Here is a 12,916-nt window from a genome sequence, read left to right as displayed (position 1 = left end):
CCCTGCAATTCCTGAACAATTATAATTTGTCTTGCAAGGCGAAATCACACTGATCCTTGTTGTCTGTGCTATTTAAATACCACACAGTCCTGCCTACGGAGAAAGAACTAACCACCACTTCAGAAGATCATATGCACATAGAAAGATCCAAAATTCATTTATATTAATTTGTTAAGTATGATCTTGTGGTGGGTTAACCCTGGCTGGAGGCCAGGTGCCCACCAAAGCTGTTCTATCACTCCCCCCCACCCCCCAGCTGGACAGGGGAGAGAAAAATATATCAAAGGACTTGTGGGTCAAGATAAGGACAGGGAGAGATCACTCAACCAATTACTGTCACGGGCAAAACAGACTCAACTTGGGGAAAATTAACTTAATTTATTGCCAATCAACCAGAGTAGGGTAGTGAGAAATAAAACCAAATCTCAAAACACCTTCCCTCCACCCCTCCCTTCTTCCCAGGCACAACTTCACTCCCGGATTCTCTACCAACCCCCCCCAGCAGTGCAGGGTGACAGGGAATGGGGGTTGGGGTCAGTTCATCACATGTTGTCTCTGCTGCTTCACCCTCTTCAGGGGCAGGACTTATCACACTTCTCCTGCTCCATTATGGGGTCCCTCCCACGGGAGACAGTCCTCCACGAACTTCTCCAACGTGGGTCCTTCCCACGGGCTGCAGTTCTTCATGAACTGCTCCAGCATGGGTCCCTTCCACGGTGTGCAGTCCTTCAGGAGCACACTGCTCCAGCGCGAGTCCCCCGCAGGGTCACAAGTCCTGCCAGAAAACCTGCTCCAGCGTGGGCTCCTCTCTCCACGGGGTCACAGGCCCTGCCAGGAGCCTGCTCCAGTGCAGGCTTCCCACGGGGTCACAGCCTCCTTTGGGCATCCGCCTGCTCCAGCGTGGGGTCCTCCACGGGCTGCAGGTGTATATCTGCTCCACCGTGGACCTCCATGGGCTGCAGGGGGACAGCCTGCCTCACCATGGTCTTCATCACAGGCTGCAGGGGAATCTCTGCTCCAGTGCCTGGAGCATCTCCTCCCCCTCCTTCTTCACTGACCTTGGTGTCTGCAGGGTTGTTTCTCTTACATATTCTCATTCCTCTCTCCAGCTGCAGTTGCTGTGCCCCCTGCAACTTTTTTTCCTTCTTGAGTATGTTATCACAGAGGTGCTACCACTATTGCTGATGGGCTTGGCCTTGGCTGGCTGTGGGTCCGTCTTAGAGCCAGCTGGTATTGGCTCTGTCGGACATAGGGGAAGCTTCCAGCAGCTTCTTACAGAAGCCACCCCTGTAACCCCCCCACTACCAAAACCTTGCCACACAAACCCAATACAGATCTCTTGCAATTATCATTTTACCTTTCTTTATTGCATAAATTGTTCTTCCTCTCTTTAAACAAATATGTACATAGAAATAAAAAAATCCTAAATATGCTAGAGACCATTACATATGGGGCAATAATTAATGGACAATAATTAACACTATTAATACACTTTTAAGAACAGTAATTGTGTTGCATTCCAAATTATAAACCTAGTTGTCGTAGATGTATCTCATTAAGTTTCATTTCTCATTCTGGTGATAATAATAATAATGGTCAAGGTAGCTTTGATGCCCTCAGACCACAGTAATCTATGGTTAGTGTGTGTTAGTGCCTCTTCGTAAAGAGTTGGAAAAAGGAAACAAACCCCCACATCACATTTTAGGCTGTTGCTACTGAATTCAGAGGAAGCAAAACTGGGCCTTGATTGTAGTGAAGGATGCAGAGTGGAGAGGAGAGAAAACTTCCTGGAAATAACTTGTGGTAATAGAGATAATAAAAACATGATCTTCAAGTAAGCTTTGTTTTTCTGCTCTAGGTCTATTGCTATTACACCCAGCATTGCCAGCTATTTGTTATGTCAAGTATTTCCCCTGAATCTCCTCTTAAATTACACTGGCAGAGAATAGCATGGTTCATATAACTTAGTCACAGTCAATTTCCTTGATTTACTCAGATTTTGAGGTTATATATCTGAATAAAAGCAAGTGTTGGATAATCAGTATCCAGTAGGCCCTAGTGACTCAACTAAAGGTTGAGCGGGTGTGAAACAGGGCAGAGCTTGTTCTGTAGGATTGTAAGGGAAGGTATGTATGCATTTTAAAAGAAGATTACACATTTTCAGCCACTATGGCCAAGAGAATGAAAGACTATAGAGGTTTAATCCTTGACCAACTTAGAAAATAAACACAGCCATGTGATGTTAAAAAGCAGCTTACAACTCATGCTGTCAAACGTACAATTAAAAACAGGGCTACTGAAACTGCATCCGTTTTAGAAAAACTGGGCAAAAAGAACTTATTTTGCTTTTCTGGGTATTAATAACTTCATCAGTTATTACCGAGACAAAACTAAGACTGTGGAAGAGTCAGGTAAGACGCCCAGGTAGCATCAGTGATGGTCCTGTCCTTTACCAAGTGCTCCGGGTATCAACTAATTAGAGCACTCGTTTTATCCAACATCTTTAATCTTCCAATTTACAGTGGAAGATCTATCGAAAGAGTTAAAATGGCAACAGCCACCAGCACTGACGATGAGGTACAGCCGACAAACGCAGAAAACGATAGGCACCTTGGCGTATACGTACAACAAAACCCTTTATTTTCACGCCCGAAGTTAAAAGGCAGAGCAGCGATGTGGCGAACACCCCGCGTTTTTAAGCCGCTGGTTCCCAGGGACCGACCCTCGGCAGCGCACAGGCGGGGGGTGCTGGTGGGCGCTGTAGCGGTACCGCGGTACCACCAGAGCCGCCGCCGCCGCCTTCCCCCGCTCACCCTGCAGCGCCCAGGGCCGCTCCTGCCGACCCGTCGAGACCCCTTTACTGGGGAAGCGGCCCCGTACAGCCCGAGGTGAAGAGGGCCTCCGTGGCGGGGCCGCCCCGCCGGGGCCCTTCCCGCCGGGTGACCCCACAACGCCCAAAACGCGGCCTCCCAGGGCGGGAGCGGCAGCGCGGTGGGGCCTTGCCTCAGCCCCCCGGCGGGCGGCGGGAGGAGCCCCCGCCCCGACATGGCGGCGGGGCGGGGAGCAGCGAGGCCAGGTGAGCGGGCCGGGGCGCGCGGCCGCGTCCCGGCGGTCGCCAACCTGGCCGCCCGCGGGCAGGGCCGGGCCGGGCCGGGCCGGGCGTGAGTCAGAGCGAGGGGCGGGGAGGCGCGGCCGCCTCAGCGAGCGAGCGAGCGCGGCTCCGCCGGGCGGAGGCGGGGGCAGCGTGTCCGGCCCAGACCCCTCCTCCCGCCTTCCTCCGCCCGCCCTCCCTGCGCGACTCTCCCGGGGACGCGGGGAGACGCCGCCGGGCCCGGGGCCTGGACCGCGCGGGGCCTGTCCCCTCCCGCCGCCCGCACCGCCGCCCCCTTCGTCGCTCAGCCGCGGGTTAAATGTAGCCCGGCGCCCCGCGGGGGCTGCAGCAAGATGGCGGGTAGGTACCGTCCCCCTCCCCCTTTCCGCACACGCCGCCTCCCCGGTGAGGCGCCAGCCCTCCTCTCCCCCCCCCCCCCCCCCCGGCTTCGGAAGCGCTTCCCGCCGCTGCCCGGCCCGGAGCGCGGCGGGCTGCGGGGTGGGTCGGGGGTGGTGGGGCGCAGCCGGCGGGTGGCGGCCCCGCGCGCGAGCCGGGTCACGCGTGGCTGGGGCCGGCGGGCCGGGCGCGTTGGCAGACGGTGTGTCTTCCGCAGATCTGTCGCTGCTCCAGGAGGACCTGCAGGAGGAGATCGACGGATGTGAGTGGGGCCGGGGGGCGGCGGCGCGGGGCGGCTTTCGGGCGAGGAAGTGGCTTCAGAGGGGAGCGCCCACGGTGCATTGTGGGAGGCGGGGCGGCGGGGGAAGGAGGAGGAGGAGGAAGAAGAGGAGGAGGAGGTGGCCGCCGCCGCCGTGCTCCGCGCTTCCCTGTGTGCATGACCCGCACGCGGGCGCGCGTGGGGCAGGCCGGGCTCCGCCGGGCTTTCCGGCGGGGGAGCGGCGGCGGCGCGCAGCGGGGTGCGTTGGCCGGCGGGAAGCGCGCGCGGGGCGGGGGCTCCGTTAACGGCCGCCGAGGGCGGGAGGGAGGCCGCCCCGCCGAGAGGTGTGGCAGCCCGCGGGCCGCCGAGGGGCGTCGTCCCCTCATGGCTTGGGCGCGGGGGGACGCCTCCGGGGAGGGGAAACCTGCCGGGTCGGAGGCCGCAGCGTGTGGGTTGCTCGTTCCTTTTATATTTCTTTTGTCGCCCCCCCCCCCCCCCCTCCTCCCCGCCTCAGGCCCCCTCTTCCTGACCCCGCTGGAGAGGCGTGTGGAAAAGAGTTAATGTCAGGGTGCAAATTGCAGAGTGTGGCTCTGGTGCAGAATTATTAACTCAGGGGTATGAAGCCTGGCTGGGCAGACTGTAAAATGTTACTCAGGTGAGAAGGCGTCTGTTGGTAATGTCAATGCCGAGGGAGCTTTTTGGAAGCGGAGGAGGCTAAATTTTGGGCAGAAAGTGAAAATGGAGGCGGCAGCTCTTTTCAAGGCGGCTGGTAACGCAGGCGTCTGCCTCTCTGTCATGGGCGTGTGGACCCTTTTCGCTCTCTGAAGGTATTTTGTCTGCTGTGCAGTCCACACAGTGATCCGGGTGGATTGCAGGAGAAAAATCTTTCGGGTTATGGCTTACGTTTTTAGAGGAGAATTATTTTAACTTTTCAGAATTTGACTGTTACATTTTCTTTTTCAGTTTTGTCATCTGACATTTAAAAGGCTCTTATTGTGCGTTGCCTTGCAGAAAGAGGGAGCCTTTCTGTAAGGCTTTTTTTTTTCCCAATTCTGATGGCTTGAAATTCAGATTGATAGTGTAGCTGTTTGAAAACTGTGTGATTACAGGACTTTTTCAGAAGAGACACACTTAAAAAAAAAAAACAACCCAGAAACCAACCCACAACAAAGCACGTTCTTAACTTTCCACTTAGATTATGATTTTTGTTGACTGTAGGATAGGAGTTGAAGTAAGAAATTACATGTAGTCATTGGAGAGGTGATTCTGAACCTGTGGGTTCCTGGTGGTGGTTTGAATGTTACGGTCTTGTCTTTAAACATGAAAAAGTAATATATGTGTGGACATATGACTCAGTCTAGATGAGAGCATCCTGAAAGCAGGAGCCATAGAAATCTAAAAATTTGAAACCTCATTAAAACTTACTGAGGTTTTGATGGAAGTAGATAAAAGTGAATAGCTTAATGCTTACGCGTATTATTTTAAGAGAAAAACCAGGAATCCGTACGAATCAATGTGTGCTGTCTGGACATAGTTCAGTCACACGATGTCTTTTACGGTTCTAAATTTAATGTGGTTTTGTTCTTGTGAGGTGGGTTTGAGCTAAAGAAAAACAATACAGACCAGGGAGACTGCACATATTTAGTCAAAATCACTGTTTCTTGTGCAGTGGTATTTCTTTGCAAAAACCATGTTTTGTACCCACGTACAACAGGTCTTACGCAATTTATGAAAGCGTTCCCAGTTGATGCATTATTTGGGATCACATTTTATGGTTGCACGTGTGAAATGGACAATTTAAAAAAAAAAAAAAAAGACAAAAACCAGCAATTTTTGCCTGCCTATGCCAAGCCTGAGCCCCACCCTATGGTATCTCTCTATTGTAAATATTTCAGATATTTACAGCTCTTCCAAGCAGTAGAGTTAGAAAACTGGTTTAGAGTTGTATTCGTGAAGTGGTAGAACACAATTGTGAGAAAACTGGAAGTGCTGGCAGCTTTGGTCTTGCTATTAAATGTGCTAAGCTGTAGTTAAGGACAAACAAGGAAAAAGACGTGCAGCATACCTGTAGCCCTGGTGGTGTAATTTAGGAGGAGAAATTAGGTAAATGTAAAATAATATGAATTGTAGGAGAAGGCTGAGATGGGATGAATTGAAAAGTGAACTATGTAGTTTTCAATAAATCTTCAGGATTTTAATTGATCTGGTATCAAGCAATAGCAAAGCATCTATGAGGTATGCTGGAAAAACCAGGAGTGATTAAGACTAGATGCATGTGTAAAGATCTGGATTGGACATCTGAAGCTGGATCTGTGATTAGGCATTCCTTTGTAGCTCATCACTGAGTCTAGGTTTGATTCTGAATCACAAAGTTGGATTTTGGGGGTTTGTTTGTTTTTTTGCTAATGAGAATCTACAGTGTGATTCACCGTTTTCTAATACAGTAAAAGTACAAAAGAAAATGAAAGAATCATTAAAGTGACTAATAGATAGTTTTTATTGGTCATGTTCTAAAGCAGTAGAAGAAAGCCCTGGAGTTGAGCAAACAGCAATGCACAGTTGCTGCTAAAAGTAACGAACCAAGCATCTGTGTATCTTTTTAGATACGCGGAGTTAAGAACAGCTGTTTTATGATAGTCATCTTTAAGGTCTCTGGAATTAAGTATTTTTACTGGCAAGTTGAAGTTTAATCAACAACTTGTACAACTGTACAATTTGTGCCTCCCCTAATTTATTGTGCCGACTCATTGGATGCTAATTAGCCTGAAATATAAAATAGTAAATTATTATATCTTTGGAGTACTGTTTTAATAGTTGCTTGTAAAAGAAAGTTTACCTTTTTCCAAAGAGAACTTGATAAATGTTTAGGTTAAATGAAACATTCTTAGATTTCAACAGAGAGTAGTAAATCTGCTTTTGGAGTAGTGGGAGACCTTCAGAATATATGCTGTTCTGGAAGGCATCTGTTTAAAAATTGCCTTTTGTTTATTTGTTTAAGAGGTCAGAGATTAAACAGGAGCTTGTATAAGAAAGGCTTTTAAAGAGTGTTTGATACACCAGCTGGATTGACTTTTAAATAATTAATTTCAGCTTTGGTTTGCACTTCTATTTTGAAGGCTTCATATTATATTCTGTTCTTGGTTGCTTGGTAACCACTGGAAAGCTCTGTTGTTTTTTGGTTGTGGTTTTTTTTGGTGTTTTTTTTTTTTTTTTTTTTTTACAGGTGAATGCATACTTTACACCTGATGGTACATTACACAGATGATTGCTTTAAGTAGTTACATAGCTTGGCATGTGGTATTTCAGTACTTTAATTTTAGGTAATATTTTGCTGCTGTAGCTCCTGATGTCAAAGGCTATGAAAATAATTAAAGAAATTCTGGTTCTCCCATATTCAGCCAGTGTTTTTTCCTTGTTTGGTAGTTTGAAGCAAATAAATAAATAAATAAAAATTCCGTTAATATATCCTGGCTGAACGTACAGAAGGTTATAAAAGAAATTCAATTCCTAAATGTAAGTTCTTCTTAGGAAAGGCAAGTTTGTTATTGACTCTAACCCTCCAAATAAGTAATATATCATTGCATTTCATTTGTGTGAAGGTGAACCTAACAAGAATCCTTGCATGATATCCATTAAGGCAAAAAACCCCCCACCCTAAAGGCAATAGGGTGAAAATTCAAAGTGGAAGCCTGCAGAAGACACCTCATCCCATCTGGCTGCTATAAGGTAGCAAAATTAAGGTAGCAGTTCAGTGTCAGCTGGACAGTTGCCTGTAACACTACTTGGACTGTTGGCTTGCTTGATCTTTTGTCTAAAATCTTGCACAGTATATGAAAAGAAGTCAGTGAAAATTTGGCTTTTGTTCAAATCTTTATTTTGTGCGTACAAAATCAAAATAGAATAACATAACTGTATAAGCTAAGCATGTAATAGAAAAGAAAATAAGCAACAAAAATGGTTGAAAAGCAAACATGGGGATTGTAGAATTACATATTTCTGATGATAAATAAAATGTTCTTTATGACTCTTCCTAGGTGGTTTGTGTTCCACACCCCCTTTCCCCCTGTATCTTTCTGAAGATTGAACTGATCAGCACAGATAGATGCAATCAAACATACCACAACACTGACTTCTTTCAGTCTGTCCACTGATGTGTGCAGGATGTGTATTCTGAAGAATAGACCCATCTGTAATTAGAATTCAGACTGTGAAGGAGGATAGCTTTATTTAACTCAGGTTTTTAATTGTGATTTAAATCAGGAGAGAAAATAAATTTTGATCTAATAACTGGTTTTAATGCTGTTTTGCATTTGTATTATTTGAAAAAATGTTTATCATTGGTAACTGGCAGCTGCATTTACATACAACTTTTGGACTTTTGATGGTTGCAAGTAATATATACATGCTTTGGTGGTTATGTAGCTTAACATTCAGATTCTGAAGCTTTACCTTTTATCATGTTGAAAAATGGTGAGTGATAGTTGCCTTTTTCTGTACACTTAGTGTTCAGATGTTTTAACTAAAAATGCAGAAAATTATATTAAAATATCTAAGCATAGGTTAGACAGTTCTAGTTTAGAACTGTTAAATGAGTTTTTATATATATACCTGTGTGTAAACTTGTTTTCCTTAGCATAAGAGTTTAACAGCAAGATAGATTTAAAATTTAACAATAAGATAGTTTTTACAATTAGAAAATCTAGTGTTACTGGTTGGATTTTACTCAGGGATTAAACAGTTCTCAATAATAATAATAAAAATATAGTAGCTATAATCTGCTACATCTCTGGTTTTAGTATTGAGTTCTTTTTCACTGATTGGAAAGGGAAGACAGGTCTTCCTAGCCTCTCCTCCCAGCAGGCTTCTCAGCTGTGAGTGAACCAGTTATTTAGCTGAGCTGAAGAAAATACTCTTTGTGCATTTGCAGGTGTCAAAAGCTGGTTTATGTCTGATGATATGTTCTTGTTCCAGGTGATCAGCAAATCATCTGACATTAGCAGTGAGCTTGTATTGGTTGAATGCTTTTAATTTAAGTATTCTATTAGACTTTGTGTAGCACACAAGTCTCTTCCCAAATAGAAGCTAATATTTCAATTTAATTTTTTTCTTTTAAGTTTTTTTTTCTTTTTTCATAAGACTTAAAGTCAAAAGGGGTTTTGGTTGTGTGTGTGTGTGGGGGGGGTTGTGGGGTTTTTTTTTGTTGCTGTTGGTTTGGTTTTTTGTTTTTTTGGTTTTTTTTAATAAAATCAGTCTGTATTTCCCTGTGGTGTCAAATCACAATCACAACCTGATGCTGTGTTGCAGCTCATATTCCCTTGCAGTGAATTATGCTGGGATAACATGCATTCAGTATGTTAAAATTCACCTTGCTTTTCCAACAGCTGTACATAGCAATATCAGAAGCTTTTGCATTGTGGTTCCTTTGTTCCTTTACCACAGAACAAGAATTAGCAAATTTTGTTATGCTGTTAGTTGTTATGTATAGACTGCAGGTCAGGTCACTTCTTAGACTTAATTCCAGCTTTGAGTATAGCTAAATTTCCAACATAACGTTCAAATGCCATGTCACAGTACTGACCTTTTGGTCCCATCAGAGACTTAGCTCTGGTAAAAGAGTGCTGAGATAGTTTGAGTTACTGGGTTGGCATTTCAGTAGTCTGCAGTCTTTAATGTCTGTGTTGCAAAAAATAATAGCAGAAAGTAATGGCAGACTTTGTTTCGGTTCTCTGGTGTGACTGAGATTCTGTTCTGTTGGGAATCTAATAACTGGTTTTTAATGTTAATGAAGCATACTTGTTAAGTCTTTTTTTCCCCTGGAGATCAAGTTTTAATTCTCCTGACTCTTCATTTCTTTGTCTTTTAATGTGGTGATTGACCCTCATAGAAACTGGGAGACTCAGGTGGATGGCTGTGTCTCCACGGAATTCTGGTTTTAGCAGTCTCAGGTTAGTAGTGGGTTAGTCTCTTTTTCTTGAGCAACCTCTTAGGATCTGAGAGAGATGATGATGTGAGGAAAGGGTTGTGCTTGATTTGATATAGGCTAATGAACCTTTCTCATGCAGCTGCACATATTTTCTCCATTACACCTAGTGGACGGTTGAAGAAGAGGTAATTTTCTAGGCTTTCAGCTTCCCAAGGCCAGTAGCATCACTTCTGATGTGGAAACATGCTTTTCGCCAGCCACTTTTTACGTTCCTGTCTCTGGCAGGAATCGTCAATTAAAGTTGTCAGCTCCTCTATTTTTTTTTTTTTTTATTTTTATTTTTTTTGAAATTTTGTCTTTGTCCTGATTTTTCTCCTAGCCCTTTCAGGTATTCTCCTCCTTCTCCCTTTCTCTCCCACTTGGAGGGGAAAAAAAAACAAAAAGGCAAAAAGGGGAGAGAGTCAAAGAGTCAGGAAAGAGATGGACATTTTCAAAATCTTAAGCTTCAGTGAAACCTTGGTGTTTGTGCAGTTGTTTCTGACTGCTGACCTATTGTGGAGGTGGCAGACCGCAGCATGTTGAAGATAAAAAAATGCCTCTCTTTCCTGTGTGTCTTTTGCTGCTAAGGCTTTCCCTCTGTGTGGGCAGGAAGTTTTCAATGTAAGAGTGGTAGCTGCAAGAGATAACTTGTAACAGTAGCAGAACGGGATGAAAGGATAGCTTCTTCTTTGAGAGCTGGAATAACAATTCCGTCTTTGGAAGAGCTAGGCAGGGACAGCTGCCCCTAAAGGAACTCTGAACATCAGGGCTTCTCTGTCTGCTTTAGAAGGTATAGCATAAGAAAAATTAATGTGGCTTTTTCTTGGTTTGGGTGGGATGCTGCGGTTCTTTCTGGCAATAGGGTGTTAAAAACCTGTCCAATGTACAGGTTGAATGAAGCGCCAAAATATGTTTGGGAAGGGTGTTCATTCACAACAGCAGAACAACTGCACTGAGAGTTGAGAGTGCTGGTTTGGTGTGGTTTGTTGTTGTTTTTTTTTTTTACTATTTTTAAGGGAAAGAAAAATGAAAGGCAAATAGTGCATAAATACACATTCTGAAATACAATTTGCGTCAAAGCTAAATATATTGATGTACAAAAGTGACATTCTATATGAGCACTAATGCAGACTGTTAGAGCGTTTTTCTCTGATAAACAAGTCTGCTTAGGTATTTTTTTTGTCTTGTTTCCATAGTGCCTGAACAGTTCCCAAATATTTGAATGGAGGAAAGGCCACCTTTTCCTTCCTTTCTAGCCTGCAGGAAGAATAGTTTGATTAGTCTGTAGGGATACTTGCTTGTGGAAGTTTGCTTGTATGTATGTTTTATCAGAGGAAACTCTGTTTTTAAACAACATTGAAATTAACACCCATGGCTGCTCTTAGTTTTTCTAAGAGTGAATCTGCTGCATTCTGTACTGCTCAATCTTCTCCCATAGACCAGTTTTATACTTTATACTGAGCACAGACAGGAAAAGTGTGAAGAGTTGCAGAAAGAATTTTGGCCCCTGAATGCTCAGAAAACATGAAGGCTTATCCCACCAAGAGTTTTGAATGCTGTCAAACAACATCTCAAGCATTGTCTGGGGTTTAAGTGGACAGAGGAGAGGTACAGTTAGGAAGCTCAAAGTGATTTGTGTTGCAAAACCATGTTTTATAGATTGTGGTTGTGCTAGTCATGGAACTTTCCTTCTCTGCAACATTTAGCCCACGTAAGTGTATTTCAGTTACTGCGACTGAACCAGTCAAAGTAACTGCACAGCAGAGCAATGCTTGTTTCAAGTGCAGCAGTTGGGTTAGTAGCTGATGTGTTAACTCCTGGTGTCACATCAGCATTGCAAAGCTAGCACAAGCCTTTGGAGCATTTGAGCTTCAACTGCTTGCTTCATAATGCTCTCCCTTCCAGTTAGTCCAAGGTTAAAGCATATGTCATTTGAACTCAATATTTTTGTGTTTACCAGATACCCAGTTAGGGGCAGAACTTGAACATGGCCCCAGGCACAGTGAATGCATATGTCCTGTCATGGTAGGACCAGGGAGAACATCTTGGTTGAAGACAGATGTGGGATTCTCTTTGTAGTGCTACAAAGTTCTCAGTCATGGAGGCAATCAAAAACCCTGCAAGCAGCAGTGCTCTACAGAGAGACAGTGGATACCTTTCTTTGACTACAAGGAACTTGTAGAGGATAAAAAAGTACCTTAGAGGAACTTTGCACTCGCACTAGCTGACTTTCACTTCATTCCAGCCTCATTCCATGATTCTTAATTGTATGCAGTTGTTGGGAAGGGGTAAAAGATAGGGACTTAAATAGCAGGGGACTTGAGTACCATGGTGATGGGCATGACATGCTTCCAACAGGAAATTGGTGGACAAAATATAAACTGTTGATTGTTTTAACTTGTAGCTTGGATGTCCTTTTTGTTTTAGTTTCCTCTGGCCCAGCTTTTATTGCAGGTCAAACTGTTAACCGGTAGAAGGTGCATTCTGCTGTTGTGCAGATAAATGACAAGTGAGCAATATGAGATAGAACTATGCCTTTGTTTCACCGCAAATCAGGATTTTCAGTGCTGCTTGTGTATGCCTCGAAGAGACAAACTTGTCTTTAGCTGCGCTTCTCCTCATTGCTTGAAGAATTTTGTATCATCCCTTGTTTCATCTGATGCTTGGTGAGAAATGCAACTCCTTTGGCATGCTTGATAACTATCTTTTTTTGAAAGCCTTTGCTAAGTGAAAATACCCTCTTAGTCTGATATGTTTTAGTCTAGTGGGTCTTTTAAATTTGCTGTGCCATACTTGCGTAAGTTCTGTGTGTAAACAAATGCTGATTTTGATTCCTGCGTCTTTCTTTCATCTGCTAAATGCTACCCCCACCAAGCCTGTACCAAAGCTTTATTTTAAAGGGTTTGCTCTGTCTGTGCTTCAAGCTGTTAGCAAGCTCTGCTATGAAAGTGCTACATAGGGGCTAATGTGGTAGGCCTTGCTGTTAGCACAGCAGCTTTCCATTTCCCCCTTCTTATCTTCTTCCTCCCTCCCTCCTCCTCTCCCACCCACAAACCCAATCCCAACAAATTTGGGAGTGCAGACAACAGTCTCTGCATTCAGGTGTGGTGACTTCACCACATTCATAAGAGGCTCAAGGCAGATAGTGCTGCATATTTGAAGGGGAAATTTAGGGGAAAGACGGAGAAAGGGAGGTGTGGTTCTTCTG

The 12,916-nt window shown here is 44.6% G+C and overlaps 1 protein-coding gene across 14 annotated transcripts in view; it reads left to right on the top strand.

Moving 5' to 3' along the window:
- Positions 1–12,916, top strand: part of PPP4R1 (protein phosphatase 4 regulatory subunit 1) — an 84,351-nt gene that overhangs the window by 14,655 nt on the left and 56,780 nt on the right. For 3 of the 14 annotated variants that reach the window (XM_030011741.2, XM_030011734.2, XM_030011729.2), the window contains exons 1-2: positions 3,302–3,451; positions 3,705–3,749. The exons of 2 other annotated variants lie outside the window; for them this stretch is intronic. In XM_030011741.2, the coding sequence (XP_029867601.1) occupies positions 3,748–3,749 (2 nt within the window). In that variant the 5' untranslated portion in view covers positions 3,302–3,451; positions 3,705–3,747. Of the gene's footprint in view, positions 1–3,301; positions 3,452–3,704; positions 3,750–3,858; positions 4,006–4,039; positions 4,195–4,286; positions 4,402–10,910; positions 12,375–12,916 lie in introns of those variants that run through there. 9 more of the 14 variants (XM_030011735.2, XM_030011732.2, XM_030011730.2 and 6 more) reach the window with 6 other exon arrangements.

Source organism: Aquila chrysaetos, chromosome 4 (genome assembly GCF_900496995.4).
Source record: "Aquila chrysaetos chrysaetos chromosome 4, bAquChr1.4, whole genome shotgun sequence".
NCBI lineage: Eukaryota > Metazoa > Chordata > Aves > Accipitriformes > Accipitridae > Aquila > Aquila chrysaetos.
The sequence above is the reverse complement of the archived record's forward strand: the minus strand, read 5'-3'. Positions and strand labels throughout refer to the sequence as shown.